This window comes from Struthio camelus, chromosome 3, assembly GCF_040807025.1.
Source record: "Struthio camelus isolate bStrCam1 chromosome 3, bStrCam1.hap1, whole genome shotgun sequence".
NCBI lineage: Eukaryota > Metazoa > Chordata > Aves > Struthioniformes > Struthionidae > Struthio > Struthio camelus.
The window spans coordinates 73,731,052-73,750,469 of NC_090944.1; the positions used below are offsets into that span (position 1 = coordinate 73,731,052).

Genomic DNA, 19,418 nt, shown 5'->3' on the forward strand with positions numbered 1-19,418 from the left:
CTCTTAGGAAAAAGTGTTTTATCAAAATAATGTTTTCAGATGCAAAAATATTGCATGATAAAACGTTAGCTAGCTCAAGCAGTACTGATCTTGGGTAAGCAATTAGCCGTAAGGGTACCTGTGCCTATTTTAACAGTTCTCTTTCCTTATTGTTCAATAATTCACTGAGTTATGGAGGTATTTATGGGTTTCACAGAGAAAGTAAAACAGATTCAAACAAAAAAAGAAAGAAATTTCCCAGCTTTTGGCCCCAGCTACCACCTTTGAATACAAAAGAGAATTTATTACAGCATCTGATGAACAAACAGAAGTTGAATAAAAGAACTTCCTTAATCTCAGAGATGGGCTCCTGCTGTCTCTTGTGCAGGATGAAACTCTTTCTCATGACAAAGCCTCAGGCAGCGAGTAAAGTTTTCTCCTGCAACACATGAGAGGCAACTTGTCCCGCGTCGGAGCCAGCGCGCAGAGCTTCCTCCTCCTGCTCCCTGCCCGGTTATGGCTGTCTCCCAGCCACCAGGGCTCCTGCGGCAGCCCCGTCAGGAGGAGGCAGTGGCTTCTTCTATTGCTGCTTCCTCCTACTGAGCCGTGCAGGACTCTGACCTCAGGAAAAGCTGCAGTGACTAGAGGGGAGACGGAGCGAGCAGTGAGCCAAAGGGAAGGGGAAGAAGAAGAGTCACACTGAAGTTAAGAAAAATAGCTCAAAGGGGAGGTGGAAAAGAGGGGAGGAAGGGCTTGCTGAGATCGATGAGGAAGGAGGAGCGTGTGGTTGATGTACAAGACTGAGACTCATTTACTTTATGGTGTCTCGCTTAATTACCTGTAAAGTTGACTCTGTACTGATGTGCCTTAAAGGGATATGTAAGCACCTTACAATCTTTAGACCGAAGTGTTAGATACAGGGAGATAGGCTGAGTCGGGAGAAGACAGACTCTCCTCGCTGCTGTGAGGAGAACGTGGCAGCCGTGCAATTCTGGTGTAAAATGAAGAAGGGTTTTCCACAGGCAAAACTGCCATTGTGTTAACACATTGTGTTAACGTTGTGTTAACTGCCATCTGTTAACAGGCAGAAGTAGGGTTTTGGTTGAGTGGTTACAGAAGTTGGAGGTGGGTTAAAATAGTGCTAACTGGTGGGTTATTACTTACAGTTTTGAATGCATATTTTTTGTAGTTTCGCTGGAGACAGAAGGTATAGAAATCTTGTGGGCAAAGCTGTGGAAATAGTCTTTCCACAGTTGAAAGCAAATTTTGGCTTGATGGTATGAGGAGAAACCTCTGCATTCATTTTCTTTGACTATTGTCTGGCTTAACCGTTGGTATTGTGAAAAGCAAATATAATTGGAGTTTGTGTTATGGTTATGTAGAAACTGTGATCAGGACTGCAGTACTGGTACTAGATACTCTTCAAATACTGAGGCCTTGTGTTAGGGACCTTAAGGTCTACACAGAACAGACAAAACAGGGTAGTGAAAAAATGAGGCATTGAAACAAGGAAATGAGCTCAGGGCTTATGACTGTCATTCAGTGCTTAATTGCAAGAGTGAACATTTCTCAAATGCAAGCTCCAGTTGTTCCATTACACCTTGAAATTATCAGTGTTTTGCTATTAACATTTATATCGTGATATCAGTTATTATTTGATGTAAATAAATATATATAATATATCAAAATTTACTAATTGGCTGTCTTAGACATAACGTGGATTTTAGTATCATACTTACAATTTATGCTTGGCTATATAATGTTGCCGGAGCAGAAAATGAAAATGATATCTTGTGGTTCAGGTAACCCATCAACACAGAATAAAATGCATATATATGCAAGGAATTGTTCATAAGGAACCTCCGGAATAAAAATAATTCCATTAACAATGCACATTCAAATTTCACCTAATAAATATTATACATAGGTGAGAAATAAGAATGAAAAATAAGAAAGCAAACTTGGTGACCAAATGATCAACAATTATTACCTCAACTTCCTGCAGAATTAGAACCTGTTCTTCAACTTTGAAACCATTGATGAAAGATTCAAGAGGTCCAGTTCTGTTCTCGTAGTGGAATCATTTAACGGGTTGATAATGTTCAAGTCAGAAATCCACGTAATAGAATCACATGCAGAGGTTTGAGACAGTTTCAGCTGGAAGATGCAAAACAGGCAGGTGCTAAGAGATCTCTGAAAGGGCAGGCATATCTAGAATTTTCTGACAATTGAGAAAATAATTTATAGTGTGGACAGCTTAAGGTCTGGATGTAACTATGCATGAAGAAAATCATATCTTCTGGGCGCTTGCAATAGAAGTAGCTTGACCTAATGCATCACACAGAGGAAGACCTGAATTCTAGACATGGTTTCATCATTGATCTTGGACAAAACATACAGTCTTTGTGCTCTTTCTCTTATGTAAAATGGAAGTCATTATGTTAAACATACTTTGAAAAATTCGTGTGTAGAGGATTGGAAGTGTACAAGTCTATAGAAGGTGTTGTTAAGTACATATTTATGTTAGTAGTGGGGAGTCTGGCAGAAGACTAGATTCCAAGAAGTACAATTTAAGTAATTAATAATGTATTTTTCCTTATGCTATAATTTATTTGGGAGAGGGACAGGAGGAATATGACAGTAAGGCTTCAAAGTTACCATGGTAATGCAACCTACTACCTGTTGCTAAGAGCACACTGTAGCTGTTGTTATTACTTTTATTACAGCTTTTAACATTTCAGGATGTATCCTTTAGTTTTTAACATATCATTTTAGTTTTAATTTCATATATGAGAAAACCAGCAAGTTTTGTTGTTTCCCAGCAGGGCTCCAGCGCAATAGCAGTGGAAATGATAGAAGTAACCGAGTCTGCTGACAAAACTCCCGTCTTGTAATGCAGAGTAATTTACCAGCTATCTAACAATTTAGGAAGACAGGACTTAAAAAGATATTTCAGTGCCCTACATACATTACTGTCCTCTTTCCATGAAAAGCTACTGGTGGATGTTTGGAGGCAGGCAGGACTAAAGCTCCAGTAGTGCAATATAAAAACTCCCAAATGCAGACAAGCGGTTGTTAGCTCTAACGTGGGAAATAGTAACATTCAAAATACTAACAGGCTCCAGCCCACTGCAAGTCTGGTTTACCGCTCCAGCAGAGGGGCCTCTTTTACCACTCTGAACTTTGCTGAGCAGCAGCAGCAGCATGATAAGACTTAGGCCAGCCAAAATACTGCCGTGCAGGGCCAGAGCAGCAGTGAAACTCCTAAGACGCTGTCGGCCAGGGGCTACTGCTTGGGAGTGCTATTAGTTGCAGCTCAGGCAAGAACTGGGATTGTAAAGGGATCACTTGAGAAAGAGAAGCAGAAGCAGAGTATGCCGTATAGCCTCCTAGCTCCCTGTTTTCCCAGGCTTTCCTTTCCGTCTTTGACTAGTGAGTTCAGACTTCTAGGTAGTAAGTGCTAGCTGGTTATTATGTAGTTGAAGCAAAATATTTACCAAAGTCGAGGTAGTTGACTAAGCTATTCCCTTCAGGTATGGAGGTGGTGATGGATGATTTCTGTCTTCTACGTTTATAGTAGTATATTTATGCAAGCCCCTGTGCTTTCTTATTGCATTCTTTTTTTCCAAGACCTGCCTCTTATTTTAGTTCAAGAACTGGCTATGAAGCTTCTTTGCTGCCAGATACCAAGGTCTGTCTGTCTTGCTTGTGACATATGAAAGCTATTGGCTGAGTTTTGCAAAACTTGCTGGCACGCTTCTATGTCTGAATTTTTGATTCCTCCAAAATGAAAAATGTGTATGTGAATAAGTAGTCCATGGCTTTCACGAACCATGTTCTCATGCTCCCTTTGTGTCTTGGTGTTCTGTGGTTTCATATCTTATATAATTTTTATATAAACTTTTATCCTTTCTGCTAGAAAATATTGATAGTCAAATGACTATCACAATAGTAACTATGACACTGGTATTTCTGATTCTCAGTTTAGAGGAAAACTGCAGTCTGATTACTATTGCATAGCAAGCATTGATTTTTTGTTTAACTGAGATATGGAATAATACTACACTGTATGAGCCTACACACTGTATGTTGTATGTGTGCCCATATCAGCATGAGCTGGATGTGTCTATTACATTTATTACAAGCTAAATAGTAACTGTCAGAGGGATAATCACAGTTAGTATCATCCTTATAGATAAAAGACTTGGTTTGATCTCAGCAGTCTGAAAACCATCATCATGGACAAGGGCTCAGATTCTTCCTCCATCGTGCTGTGCTCTTAACTGTGGCACCTAATTTAGGAACAGAGTTAGCTTAGACTCACCACATTCAAAGTCAAAAACGTGCAACTCTGAAAGGCAGCGCAGTCCACTTAAGAGTTAATCACTGAGTGAAGGCACCTATTACCTCTCCACTGACTTATGCCAAAGACTGGGGGGGAAAAATCTGGGTTTGAGCAGTAATTCCAAGCCCATTATCAAACTCTGAAATAATTGAAAGCATTTTCTGTGCAGTATAACGTACTTACTTTTGGGAAGTAACCTTATTTGGAGTATTTAGGATTGTCTATCATAATAGACTTTGACCATTTTTTCAGTCAGAAGTAGTTATTTTCTTAAGCAGTCTGCATTTGCTCATGCAGGAGCAAACAGATGGGTGAAGAGAACAGTATGGCAACTGGTTGAGCATATGAATTTCCGATGACTGCTGCTAACTGATTCTCTGTGAGCAGCTTTTCCTTCCTCCTGGATTTCAGTTTGTCTGCAAGCATCTTTTTTTGACGTCTGCTACAGTGTCGTAATAGTTTGGCCTCAAGATATTTCAGTCCAAAATCTGTTCCCCTAAATTGCTAATGAGACCTGAATAAGTTTTACAGAAGGATTTCAAGGGTGTCCATAAAATATTTTTAGTTACCTTTACTTAAGATGTTCATTTGCCAAAATGGATCAGCTGTTAAAAAAAAAAAATTCCCGTGGATCCTGATATCTTCCCCTGGTTGCATAGCCAGGCTATATGTCAGTGCAAAAGTGATCTTGTCAGGAGACTTCTAGTACTGAGGAGGGCGTTATGAGCAGATTGCCAGGTTCTGTTTCTAGCATGTATCCTGGTAGGTACAAGCAGCACTGTTAATATTATTTAAGCAGCTAAGACAGGGCAGCTGCACAAATTTTAGTAAAGGAGGGCAAAAATTGCAGTTGCCTGGTACAGCCAGCCAGGGCCGGTAGTTCATGTTGAGCTTGAGATCTACCATTCATGCCAAATACAGTTCGGTAAGAAAACAGAAGATGAGTGAAATGTTTCATCTTCAACTGTTGCTGATCTGGAGATGGCATTTTAAATACTGTAATTCAAGTAACTAGTGTTAAAAAAAAATCAAAATAGTTATCTTTTAAGTGAAAGAGGCTTTTTCCTAGGGATTGAAAGCTCCATGGGAAATGCCTATTTTCATTCAACTTGTTTAAGTTTCTACTTTGAAAGAAGGAAACAGAGAAAAACTTTGAAATTTAATTCAAGCCTTAAGCTAAGAATGTATTACCTGTACAAGCAACAGTTTGTTCATTTATTTACTTGTTACTGCTTGGAGGTGGTATGTTCACAGGGTAAACCACTGCAGGGGGAATTAAGTGATTTCCTGTGTAATATTCTACACCATCATTTTATCCCTTATTTGTAAAGCGGGAATATCAACAGCTATCTTGCTTTGTGGAATATTCTGAAATGAAACTGTGGAACGCACTGGGTGAAAACGCTGCTTGAGAGCTAATGAGGACTGTTACCAGAAGTAGTAGAAACATGCATTGTATTGTGCAGAAAGCCTCATGTTTTGAAATATTTACATGTTTAAGAGTTTGGTGCTTAAAAATGGGTCAAGTGAGGTGACTCCTCCAGTTCTTCTGTTGGAGAGTTATCCTGCCTCTCTAGCCTCTGACGTCTGTCTCACTGTGTCTGTTCAGAGGAAGTGTTCTTGTTCACTGCAAGTCTTATGCACGTGAGGAACTCTGCCTAAAATGCCTTTTCCGGACAGCAGTTTATTACTGTAGTTTTTATAATACTAAGACAACAGAATTAAAATAACCGAAACGAGCACAAATATGAATCATCACCGCGAACAAGCCTGAGAAATTTTCAAATTAAAAATAATTCTAGTAATTTTTCTAACTTGTAGTCTGAGTTTGCCTGCTTTTACACAGCAACACTTTCCTCTTTTAGAAAGCTTTCCACCAAAACTGGAATGACGTTTAAATCATCAGCAACTCATCTTCCTCCATCTCAGACATCCCAAGCCTTTTTATTAACTGAAGTAGTAAAAGAGCCAGGGACTCCATGGAGTCCACGAGAGGCCTTATTACTGCCGTTCTGTTTTCCATGGAAAGTACTCAGCCACTGCAGTATGTATCCTAAAACAGTCAGCTTGAGAAGTATTTGGATAAAATTGTAGAAAAGTCTGACTAGAATAAATACTTCTAACCTCTTGTGAATTTTCTGTGGTATTCATGACTTACCACATGGAGCTGTATACTAAATGCAATCAATAATTTGGTGGGTCACCCTAACTTCTGGTGCATGAAGCAGCTTTGTTGTTTTGTCACGGCTGTAGCCCTGTTTTCTCTCCTAATTTGTTGTGCTTGCTCAGTGAAATTGAATCCCACGTCACTTCAGGCAAGTCTTGGAGAAGTTATTTTCCTTAGTGCAGACGGTTCTTCACTCCAGATGTTGAGGCAGCTCAGAGCTGCCTAATTCTTTCCTCAACTCTTCTGCCCATCTTGAAATTATGTTGACACTACAGTTGCAATAGTATTGTGTTTCTTGCCCCATATTTGATTTTCCTGCACTATAATTTGTCATGCATGTGAGTCGTTGCTATCAGTTGTATAATGTGCCACATAGACAGATGCCTGTTACCTATTCTAGGTTTGTTTGGTTAGTTTTCATATCTGTTTGTTTTAACGAGGAAAAGGTAATGTTCAAGCATGCAGTGGTCTCGCTCAGAGATATCTCCTCTGGAAGTTCTCGTGGCTGCACCTAGTTCTCGGCTCCCCCAGGCTTCTTTGTGTTTGTAATCGGAAATGTTCCAGCCCTGTATCTTCAGCCCGAGGATGCAAAAGAGGACCTGTACCCTTACCGTTTCCCTTTGCCCTCTCTGTTTCACTTGGAAACACAATGAGCTGTCAAAATTTCCTGTCTTATTTCCACAGAATCCTTCCTTTCGTGGCAAAAAAGGATTATTTATCTAAAACTGCTAATTGTATAAATTGTCAGAACAATTGTTTAACTTCATTTTAACCTGGAAAGTAAAGGGATGGAAATTTACACAAGGGAGCCAGGTTTCACATCATGTATTCATGGAGATCGAGTCTCCTAGTGTGCTTTGGGGACTGCAGTCCACACAGGAATATGTATACCAAGTGGAAATTTGGACATGCATAAACCAGTCCATTCCTCCCCTACAGGCTCATAATCCTTGGCGGGTAAATGTGTTAATGTATAGTAACTCAGTCACTAAAATAGCAGGTGCTGATGTAAAGGTTTCGGGTATTGATGAAAGCCCCCCTCAAAAGTCCTCTATCTAAAGAAAAAAAGGCTATGTGGTGTTTTACTATTAACAGCCCTTGCCTTAAAGAAATCACGTGCTGTGGTGTACCTCTGGTGTAATCCATATTTTTATTATCTCCGTTGAGCGTACTTACGTGTAATTAAAAGCGTTGGAGAAGAATATAAATGGTTTCCAACACGTGAGCCAAGAAAAGAATAGAGGAAGGCAGGTGGGGTTGATTTAGCCTACCACCACTTCCTAACTAATCTTTCTCTAAAGATGTAGCGAGAGACTAGGTGGCACCTGGCAAAGTATTTTGAAATAACAGATTCATTAGGTAGAACTACCTGATAACATCTTTCACTCATCAGAAACTTGCCTTTCCTGAGGGTAAAGTTAATCATCTTTGAACATAAGGTTTTTAGTGGCTTTTACTAAACAAGTGGGGATGCAGATTTATTCTACATATAGATTTCTGCAGTGTTAGATACAGCCCAATCTTTTATTGTCTGTAAAAAAAGTAAAATGACACAGTCAGCTGGAATCATCAGTCGTTTTCCACTACATCAGGTCCAAGTCCTTGGGTTTGCTGCTTAAAACTCATTTGCATTGGCTTTGCCTGAAGAAGACAGAAGTGGTAGCAAGTTTGTTGATTATCATGCATGGTCTTTAACTGTTTCAGGTAATCTCAAAATTTATACAGCGCTTGTCATCAACTACTTAGACTGTTTTCCTCTCCTACTTCAGAATTGTATTCTTCTGATGACCTAAATGGTTCTTTTCCATTTCTGGTGCTTATCAAAATGAGGATTACTCCATGAAGATTTTCCTTTTATGAAATGACTCTCTAGTGCCCTGGTCGTCTTCCTAGAAGACCCTCTGTGCACCTTTTCCAAGAGGAATTCAGCTTTCTCAGACAAAGTATTTCAGATGAACTTATACCAAGGATTTTGTCTTATGTTATCAATACCTGCCTAGATTTCCTCCTCTTTACTGAATTACCCTGCCTGAATAATGTATATATGTACCTAAGTTAGCCTGGTTTTAATTCTGCAGGAGACAGTTGCGTCACCATGAGAGGAAGTTGGGCTACCAGGAAAAGTATGTGGAAGTTGCAGGTAGCTGGGCCAGAGAGCAGCTGTGGCAGAGAAGGTAGCAGCAGCAGTGAAATGTATTTAAAATAGTTGTAGCCATATATACCTGATATCCTCCCAGTTTTGTGTTATCGTGAAATTTCATTAGTATTGTCCTACTTCTGTGCCAAGATTGCTAATAAAATTTTTAAGACTGTTCCCAATATGAATCGTTGAAAGACCATGACAGGAATTGTTCCCCAGCAAAATAGTTTTCTTTCAGCACACTTTATTATCTTCTTACCTTTAGTCTTTTCCAAATAGCAGTATTTGTACTTGTCTCTTACCTTCCCTGATATGCTTATTGAAGTCCATATGGTTGAAATGCACTACGGTTTTTTTTTTTTCTTGTCTAACAATTAACTGTTTTATTCAAGGTAATTCAGTATCAGGTTTTATCTTGTATGGTCTAAGCCCACATTACATTTTCTTCTGTGTTCCAGTTGTCTACTTCCCTTTAACATTCTCTTCATCAAAATTTGGGATAAGGGTTAGATAATTTTTTCCATCTGTAAATGTATATGCCTTTGTTATTCTCTAGTAATATGATACCTCTCCTGATCTGGTAGATTTATTCTTTCATGTCCAAAAAGAAAATCACTCTTCCTGGATTTACAGTATCATATGTCTTTTTTTTTCAGATTTTTGGATTTTGGATTTCTATCTTTCAAAGTGTTCTGAGTTATTTATTGATTTACTCACATCAATGATATGTTTATCAGTTCTGTTTGTGATTTCCTGTTAATTCATTGGTGCGTATAGAAAAAACAAAAGCCTAGATCAAGGCACGCTCTAAAATTTAATTTTTAATTTGCTGATGCTTGTATTAGTGACAGGCTCAAATCTATCTGATTTTTAGGTTTACATTATGTGTACCATGTGGCTACTGTGCATGAATCACCCAATTTGATGAGTGTGGCAGAAAGCAGTATTTGTAAGTAAAGGTGCTGGCTTGTGAAGTCTGACTCATGGGTGCTGATGCATCTTGCTTCGGTATTTTACAAACAGTTCAGCTCTTTGCTTCACCCCTCTGCCCTTTAGCAGGACGATCACAGGAAAATAGGTTTATATACCTCAGCTGCCACGGTTGCACATTATTTTAAATAGCTAATGAAGATAGGCCCATGCCGTTATCATATATTTGAACTGCAGCTGCTGAAGAGCAAGGGGAGGTATGCACCTCCTGCCCGTGCTGTCGGCAGGGGCAAGTGGGGTCAATAGCTGCTGGAGTTGTTTGGGGCTGGTTCCTTAGAACCAGTGACAGGCAGCTCATGGTTGCCAAGTGGAAATTGAGTACAGCCAATGCATGGTCTATCTGCAGGGACAGAAAAGCAAAATACAAGTAGGGAATAGAGAAAATGGATTTGCACTTGTAATCTAAAGTGATTGTGTTGGAAATATTCCTAATTTGACTGCCTGCTCCTGTGTCTTTCATACCTTTAAGGACCCCTAGAGGGCACAGAAGATTTTCTCTGCCTAGAATATTCAGCTTAATAGTTTTTACTTGGCCTTCATCCCTTAAGAATAAGTGTAAGTGTATTTTAAATGAACGTTAGATAGAAAAAATAGCAATATCTTACTAGGTCCTTCTTCTGTGCTGCAAGATGTTTTCTTGTTTTTAAACATAAGCAGTAGAAGCTAGCAGCCAAATTCTTCAGTTCTTTTTGCTTGGACTACTTAGATGCTGCCTTCAGATCCCTGAGGAAGCATTATTCAAAATAACTAATAATTCGTAATTTTATTACAAACTTTGAGAGGCCCACAGTGCACGCTGTCTCAGGAAGTACTGTGGGTGTACTTTCAACACTATGGCCTGTGTTCCTGGAGAGGAGGAATTAGTCTTGTAGAGAACTTTTGAATACTTCAACCCCAGCTCCCAAAATCGCCAAGCTTAGTCTTATTAAAGAATGTTTAATGTTTTAGTCTTGTGATTTACCTGTGAAGACATGAGTAAATTACAGTACAAGAAATTCCAAATTATGGAAATGTAAAAATTTTATCTACTTCCCAGTACTTCCTACCTACATAGAGATTTTGTAATTGCTGTTGATGCTGAACAGTATTTTACTTCTTAAACCAGTTTCGCCCATTTCATCAATGTTACATCGTAAGTCAGGTTCTAGTTAATGTGAATTCTATTATGTTATATTAGTTCTTACAATTGAATTGTAGGTTTGTAATAGTTAAAAGCTCTGGAGTAATGCTTATTTGAGAATATGAACTCCGTTTAAAGAAAGCAACTTCAGTGTTTGAAGAGGAAAAGGCTGAAATTTTCTGGAATGTTGAAACAGCAGAAAGTGAAAAAGAAAGCAAAATATGTTCCGTTTCTATCATCTCATGATTTCAAGACCAGTCCCATGACTTTGGAGATTTGGGGGGGAGGGGGTCTGTTTTTTGTGGAGTTTTGGGGGGTTTTTTGTTTGTTTTTTTAAATTTTTGAGGTTGTATGGATTTTTTGTTGTTTATTTTTGTTTCTTTGTGTGTTTTTTTTTTTTTTAGCGAAAGAGGTTGGCATCATTAGTCTTGTTAGGCTTAAATCATTTGCAGAAGAGCATTGTACTGTGAGCATCGTCTCAAATTGAGTCCTTTTGCGTTTGATGTCACGATGTTCAGAATCCGACTGGTATTGTTCGAACAAAAAGCTAGACTACAGAGCACTTCTGAAGCAGTGAGAGTCTTCTTACTGATTGAGAAGCTGTTCAATAGGAGGGATATGTCTTTTTAGAGCTTTTGTTCTGAGAAGAGGATCAACTGTACTTCTTTACTAAACGCATGGATGCATACAGGGATGTCATGGGAGACGCTTTTTTGGACCTGAGTTTTCCCCCTAGAGGAGTGTAATGTCACCAGTTTGAACGGAAAATAGATCTAGATCTAAACAACGGAGAAAGGCAGCTGCCCCTTCTAACATCTCTGGGGATTTTGTGTTTTGCAGGAGATGCACGAGTGAGAGGTCAGACAGGGGTTCTTGCTGAACGCCGCGGCTCCTACCCGTTTATCGATTTCCGTCTTCTTAACAGTAAGTGTAACCCCTCACTCAGTTCTGAATTTTTAAATATGTTAGAATCAGTGTTGAAAATATATGACCAAAGTATTTTGTTTCATGTGTATCTGTAGTCCAGCTGTCTTCATACAGTCAGCATTGATAATTCTATTATTCCCACTTAGCGTTTCACTGTGAAATGTTTTGATTATGTGAATACTGTCCATAATGCTGAGTCTGTCAAGTAAATACAGTAGTACCATGGTGTGTGCTGAGGGGGAGGAAGGGGGGGGGGCTTCAGAATTAAAAACATAAACCTCTATGTCCTTTAGCCTCTTAGCCAACAGTTGGAACAGATTTATGTGAGTCTGTTATCCGGTCATATAGAATTGGCAAAGAAGGGGAACATGTGACTACACTGACCAGTGGTTTACAATAACATTAATTTTTCCAACAATTAGAACCCAGTCCAAAGCCCCATGGAGTCTTCTCATTGACGTCAATGGATTTTGGGTCAGGCCAGCAGTGAACATCTGTTAAAAATAATCTTAACCTCATTTTGATTGAAGTTATTTTGCCACTGTTGTAAATAAAGGAGGGCAAATCTAAAAAAAAAAAATCTCGTTTTTTTTTTCCCCCACTTCATGAATTCTCTGTACTGATGCAGAGAATTTTTTACCATTAGCCAGTGTGTAAAAATAAAAAACAGAGAACTCTTAGTCTTGGGTCCTCTAGCATTCAGTGGTAACCCCGATGTTCAGGTACAGGCAGATCTAGATATATCCTTATGTACCACACAGATCACTCAATTTAACATTTGAAACAAATCTTTCACTGTCTTCATCAAAATAGATCGAAACTCCAACAGTTTGTTTAGTGATTACAGTTTTAATCGTCTAGAGATTATGTTTTTCATTAAAAAGCAATTATGAAACCAAAGTTTTAAATCTTCTTGCTGTAACTGCTTTCCAGAGCTACTGGGAAGAGCTGGGAGGTAGGCGGCAGGAAGGGAGAAAAGAAGAACAGCTGAAAAGGGTGAGGCCTGGCATGAAGACAGGAGAAAAGAGCAACTAATAGAAAGGGGAAGTCTTGGGCTCCGATATGCTGCATTCCCACAGGCTGGCAAAATTACTACAGTCTGGCAAAGTGCTTGCTTTCAATCTTGTTTATAAAAGATATTTTCTAGGTCATAAGTCCATCAGAGTGCTTGCTATGGCTGAGCTAGAAAGATATAAGGGCCAAGATGGGTCCAACAATTTGCTGAGGACAAACAAGGAATAATACACTGGTTGAGCAGAGTTCTGAGGATAATTTCATTCTGGCTTGCCTCTGAAAAATGTGAAGAAAAAAGCTCTTTTAGGCTAGGTGGAAGTATTATCGTTGAATCTCTTATAAAGACGGAAAGAAAATAATACACTTTTCATTCATGCAGTAGAAGTGAATAAATGTTCACATTTGAGTGTGACTGGATTAATTCATTATTTCATTTTTATTTTAAATATACATGTTACTTAAAATTCTCATCATTTGTGGTTTTTTTTTTGTTTTCCCTGATAAAAGAAACTTAAAAAATTTTTCAACTTTTTGTTTGGAGACAGACTTTTCTTCTTTACTCCTTGTAGCTGAATCCTGCCATCCTTCAGATCCTGCCAACTTCTGGGAAGTGCTAGTGCTTTCCTTGGGATGTCTAGGGGGAGATCTGTGTAGAGAGAAGTAGTGGTGAATGCTGAGCCTTTGATCATGCACGGAGTAGGGCAGGCAGCATAACCCTTCTGGTATAACTGCCCAACTTAAAAGAGATGCCTTTCTCAATACGTACCTTCAAGCCCAGTGGAATCTCTGCTGCTGCATAGGGCAGCTGGATTTTTTGTGTTTCCATTCCTGTGTCCTCTCTCCTAGGGGCTTCTGATTTATGCTTTCTTTTTGCTGCTTTTCCTTAATCCGAAAGAAGATCTGAATTGAGGCTGCTCATGTTTGATCTCTCTATATATAGGAAAAAACCATCATCTGGCTTTTGCGTTTCTCATTGCTCTCAATTCTTTATGTATTTCCTCTCTTCTGCCTTGGGAGTAGCGCTAAGTTAATTTTTCAGTCCAAAATCCCGTGATATTTCTAAGGACCTGACTACTAATTTCATAGATGGCAAGCGTGCTGGGCCAAGCTCACTTGGTGTCCTACAGGTACATGAAGGTGCTCAGTGCCTGAGCATGCAGATGTGTATTTCCAGGAAGTAAACAAACTTTTATTTTGATTGTCTATACATCCATTTGTCAAATCAATTTCTTCTGTACATGCAATGTAAGTGGTGAAAGAAAAATGGTTGCTGCACATTGTATCAAAAAGAAACAAATCATATAAATGTCACTATTGCAAGCTTTTTTGAAAAGTGCCCAAGTAATACTTATAGTAAAACTCTGATACCATGTTTTGGTATCAGTTTGTTTTGGGGCAGTAACTGATGGGCAGCAACTGTATACTGAAAAACTGTTATGATGAGGAAGAGAGGGATGAGGCAGAGAAAATTTTATGGTGAACATCCTCAGAATTTGTAAAGTGCATCGTAAGCATTACTCCACTTCTTGCTAATTCAGACAAATGGAACTTAAATAATTCTCTATACCATCTGAAATAGTACTCCAAATAACAATACCACTGTTTTCAAAATAAGTAAAAACACTGAAGCTCACTCCTAAACAAATATTTAACATTTTCTTTAAAATTTCAGGACATTGCTATTTAATGTCAACAACGTTACTTAAAAAGAACTGTTTTAACATAGAGTCAAGCTAGTAAATTTCTCCCTACTGTGGCTAGTATGGGTTAACATTGAGTAGACCATATCTTTAGTTTTTTCTGGATTCCTGTAGTAAAGTCACTGCATAATTTAAGACACTGTTAATTCTTTTTGGATGGGAAAACTTCTGAAAATGGGATCTTCTATAGCCATAATCAAAGCCAACTGGATTCGTGTTAGCTTCTTGCTGTTTGAGCTAATGTCTGTGATGCCATCTAAACATTCCTCCAGTGCCTGTCTGTGATATATAGAAACTTAGTGAGAGTTATTTCACTTTGTGAGTGCCACGCTGTCAAGGCCATGAGGATTTTACAGGATCCTATCTGGAGGAAATGCAAGGCTTTAGCATATTCCCGTCTTTTTTGTACATAGTTGCAAGCTTTTCTTGAGCCGTACCTAGTGACTTTTGGAACTAGGAGGTAATTCTAGAATACAAAATTGAATGTAAAATACACCCTCGTCACTAGGGACTCCTACTTTCCATGTTGCTAGGCGTGTACATTTGCCTTGGCCTCCTGAGTTGGTCCCTGCAACTTGTGGAGACCTGCATCACTGACCAGTTGCTCACTCCTATTGAGAGTATGGAACTAGCACCTTCAGGGGAAACTACGTAGCAGCTCCCCTCCTCAGGAAAGCTGGTGCTGGTGACGTTACCCAGCCCAGTATTAAGATCCACGAGACGCAAGCTGACCATCCGTTTTCCCATCCTGCCATAATAAGACAAGAGGACAGCTTGTTCCTGATGGCTGCAGGTATACCCCCAGAAAAAATAAGCCAAACATAGCAGACCCAAGGCCCCATGTTGACTAGGGTGCTTGTGAGCAAATATTCAACTTCACAAATATCTCCTAAACTGAAAGGTAAAGTTTTGCACTGTCTTATAGGAAAAACTGGGAAAGAGTTTCCTCTTTATGCAAATAAGACGTTCCTTAAATGGGAGCACTGGACGAAAGATGAGTGAGTGATATTATATTTTAAAAAAAAAAGAAAAAGTGACTTAACACTTACTTAGAAACTTTATTTTCCAGAATGAGTAATAGGATGGAATAGAGGAGTATTAAGTGCTGTAGAGCAACATGTATAAATGGTGTAAGATTGATTCCAAACCAAAACCTCACAAATTTGAGGAAAGTTTGACTCTAAACTTGGTAGATCTAGCTTGTAACTGAAACTAACACAGGCTGAAATTAATAATGGCAGTTTATTGGCACTTTTGCATTTCTATAAATTAAGTGAACCTCTATGCAGTCCCAAGACAAAAGAGTGGTTAATCTGAATGTGTGCAATGTGATAATTTAGAATTTGAAGCACTTCTGCAGTGAAAACTAACTTCATCCAGTTTTCCTTTGAGTGAAGCATAGTTTGGATTTCAGAAATAAAGGATCTTAGTAGTAAGGCAGCAGTAATTTAATTTTCTGATTAACTAAGTTGCCCAGTGAGTCATTGGACCAGATCCCTCCAGTGACTAATATGCCGTGATTAAAATAGGTTTCATTATCCCATGATGAGTTATGTTGGTGACCAAGATGGTACATTTCTTCATTGCATTAATTAAAAGTTTGAGGGAATTCCATGTGATAATTCTAGAATAAGAGATGGACTTGCAGCAATAACCAAGAAGACCTCACCCTAGTCCAGTTTTATGGGATACTGTGTTCTATTTCTAGATAAAATAAAACAAGAGTAACAAAATAATATGGGTTACACATGGGATGAGTAACCTTTCGTTTACAACCGTGTTTGTCAAGCATTTAATCACAGGACCAGGAGATTCTTAAGAGTTACATAGTGGTTCTTCTGCTCCTGTCTTATTTTTATGGAACTTTTTTTGGATTGAATTTTTGCTTCCAAATTACAAAGTTATTAGCTGCTAATTGACTATATTTAAATATCTCTGTCATGGAGGAATAGAATTAAAGCTGTTTCTGTTTACACTTCTAACTCGTTCTGAAAAATTCTGCATTGGGGGCACCTTGTTTTTATCATAGCATCAGCAGTCCCATTGCTTTCATTATTTTGCACCTATGTGTTTTCAGTAACCCATCCACAGTAAGTACAAGGCCCTGATAGAATGTGTGTTGCCATTGATATAGGAAAAGGAAAGGATGCAGTATATGACCTTCAGTTATAGTCAGGCTCAAAGAAATTGAATGTTTTCTTACACCTTGCACAGCAGATAGATACATACATTCTCAGATCTCAGGAGGATACTGACCTGAAAGGTCAAAATATGTTCGTAGACTTTGCAAAGGTATACAGCCTACTTTATTCTATGTGTTAAATTTATTCTATGTGTTAACTTACCAAAGATCTGTTAGAGTGCAGGCAGAAATTTGATCTGAAAGAAAGTGCTGTAAGCTTAGTTTAACAAATTAAATTAATGTAGACAATATATTTTTAGTGATAGATAGTGATGTTATGATGTTCTGTTCAGTCTCTGTCCTCGATTTGGGTCAAGCAAGCTGTTTTTCAGTTTGTTTGTTTGTGTATAAAGTGATGCTTTGCAGGCATGTGATGAATTAGATACCATAAAAATGAAAAGCATTGTCAGGGTTAGTAAGGAAAGATATGAAGTCTCCATCTCAAAGAACCAAAGTCTGTGGACTTATGAATCTGTGGTTTCTGCTTGTCTACAGAAAGGTCCATTTGCAAAATTTACATTCATTTTTGGTTTTGGATTTTGAACAACTCCAAAGCTTTCAGGTAGGGCCCATCTCCAGGGAAAATAAAACCGAACCACAGCCACCAACCCAAAATTGAACTATCAAGTAACCTGAACCCAAAAGAGTGAGGTTAAAAAAGTTTGGTTAACTGTCTTGTTTTGTTGCCTTTGGCTAGGAAAAGAAGTGGGAGTGAGAGATGCCTTTTTAGATATTTCTAACCCAGGTTACATTAGGACACAGCAAATCTTGTGAGGAAGTTGCAAGGACTCATTGGATTACTCAGATCCCAACCCAGCCTGTAGAGATGAGACCAAAGTTCCAGATGGTTATTAAATTAGAAAGGGAAAGATCTTACGAGGTCTGCATCATTTCTACATAATACCTTCTTTAGTTCCTCGTGGATAAGTACATCCAAAAGATACTCATCAACATCCCAAAGGCACACAGGCCTTTTAATCTGGTTAGGTCCGCGTCTGGTTTGAATGACAAGATTATTTCCAAAACTGAATTCAGCTTTCCTATTCAAGAAAGAGGAATTAGGATTCTCTTAATAATGTTTCAGCACAAAGATTGTTCTATTTTCTAGTAACACTTCACTATAATCACAAATTCTTCCTGTCACTGGAAGTCAGCTGTTTGTTTCCCCCTTCCATTCTCATCAAAAGAACAGCTGTTTTGGAGGGGTTGGTTGTCTGTTTGTTTGTTTTAAACATTATCTGCGATACTTAATAAAAAGGTAAATTGAAAAGTATATTCAACTTACTACCATTCATGCTCTTTAATTAGCTTCTGCTCTTCATTCATTGTAGAAAATGAAAGCCAGAATGTGAAACTGATTCATGTATGTGTTTTTCATATGCTAACAAAATGCACCAGTTTGGCTTGTGAGCGCTTCAGGAGAACTCATGAGAGCAAGAGAGCAAACAGAAAAACAGCTGTGCCGCAGATACGAAGTCCTAGCGAATGCTGACACAAGTATAGAAGTTTATAACACATTCTTTTTTTTTTATATATGGATTTGGGATTCAAGGCAACAGAAAGTGTCCCTTTAAAAGTTTCCAGATGAGTGTCTCATTTTGCCACCCCACCTTCTTTTGCCTGATTAGAAAAGGGAAAGGGTGTACTGAAGATAACACCGAGGACACTTTCCAAATGACCAGAGGAAAAGAAAGAACAAGGAGAAGGGTTCATTAAGATGATAAATGAAAGTTGGGCTTGCTATTATTACAGGTTGTGTTGCTTTTTCTCCAGAGGAATGAAGGGGGAGGGAATGTACCATTTCCTGCTAGAGAAACTATAATCAGTTATAGACCATCTGCAGTTCTAGGAAAAAAGATCCTGACTCCGCTCCTGTACAGAGATTGAAGTGGCAAAGTGAAGGTTCATACTGAAATAATAAAGACTTTGTGGTGAAAAGGAACACAACATGTTTCCTAATAACTTGTAGGAGGCTTAAAGGATGCCAAAATCTTTGTTTGCGTAAAGGTGATTCATGACACCAATAAAGGCTGAAAAACTGTGAAAAGAAACAAATCTAAATTTATTTTAAATTTAGATTTAATCTATTCCTCTTCCTCTTACTAAGTCTAGTATTCTGTTACTTAATTAGCCTTTGAAAGCCTTGTTTTTCCAGAATTTGGTGGAATGGGATAGTTCAATATCTGCATAGTTTTTAAGTTCCAGAGCTTCTTTCGGACAGTCTCAAAAGGAATATTTTATTGGAGCTGGGGAAAGTGTATGACTAGTATTTTTCAGGATGCCAACAATTATAGAGGAACTTGATGATCTGGAAACTGACCTGCTTTAAGTCACTGTCACTTCAAGTATAATGTTCAAAGAGGAGGAGGAAGCCCCGCAGTAAGGTGACCTGGCAAGTTAGTGTCCCAGACCCTCTCATGTTACATTAACTACCTTTGGAGGAAAAAGCATACAAGCACCTCTTTTGGAAGCAGGATTCTGCATTGATTTGGGGAAATAGTGCAGCTAGTTAAAAATAACATTTTGACTCCAAATGGAAAATTTTAAAGATTTTTTTTCTTGTGCTGATTTTTACTTTTCTCTGATATGTTCAGAGTCCCATTCTTTCTCACAGCCTCTTCCTAACTGAAAGAATTATATTCACCCATTTAAAGAAAAAAAATTCATTTGTCACCCATATGGACAATGCCAGCTAATGGAAAGCACTTCACCTTTAATATCGAGTTTTATGAAAAGTCAAGGAACAAAGAACACCATTTGTTCATACTTATTTAAAGTTTTGGTATACTGTGTGCATATTCATTTACAGCAAAGGTAAAGAAGACAGACTGTGAATGAAATTATTTTTACTGAT

The 19,418-nt window shown here is 38.4% G+C and overlaps 1 protein-coding gene across 6 annotated transcripts in view; it reads left to right on the forward strand.

Annotated features, from left to right (window-relative positions):
- The window catches only part of PDE7B (phosphodiesterase 7B), a 306,846-nt gene that overhangs the window by 251,816 nt on the left and 35,612 nt on the right, over nt 1-19,418 (forward strand). For all 6 annotated transcript variants that reach the window (XM_068938445.1, XM_068938446.1, XM_068938444.1 and 3 more), the window contains one exon: nt 11,582-11,665. In XM_068938445.1, coding sequence (XP_068794546.1) covers nt 11,582-11,665 — 84 coding nt within the window. The remainder of the gene's footprint in view (nt 1-11,581; nt 11,666-19,418) is intronic.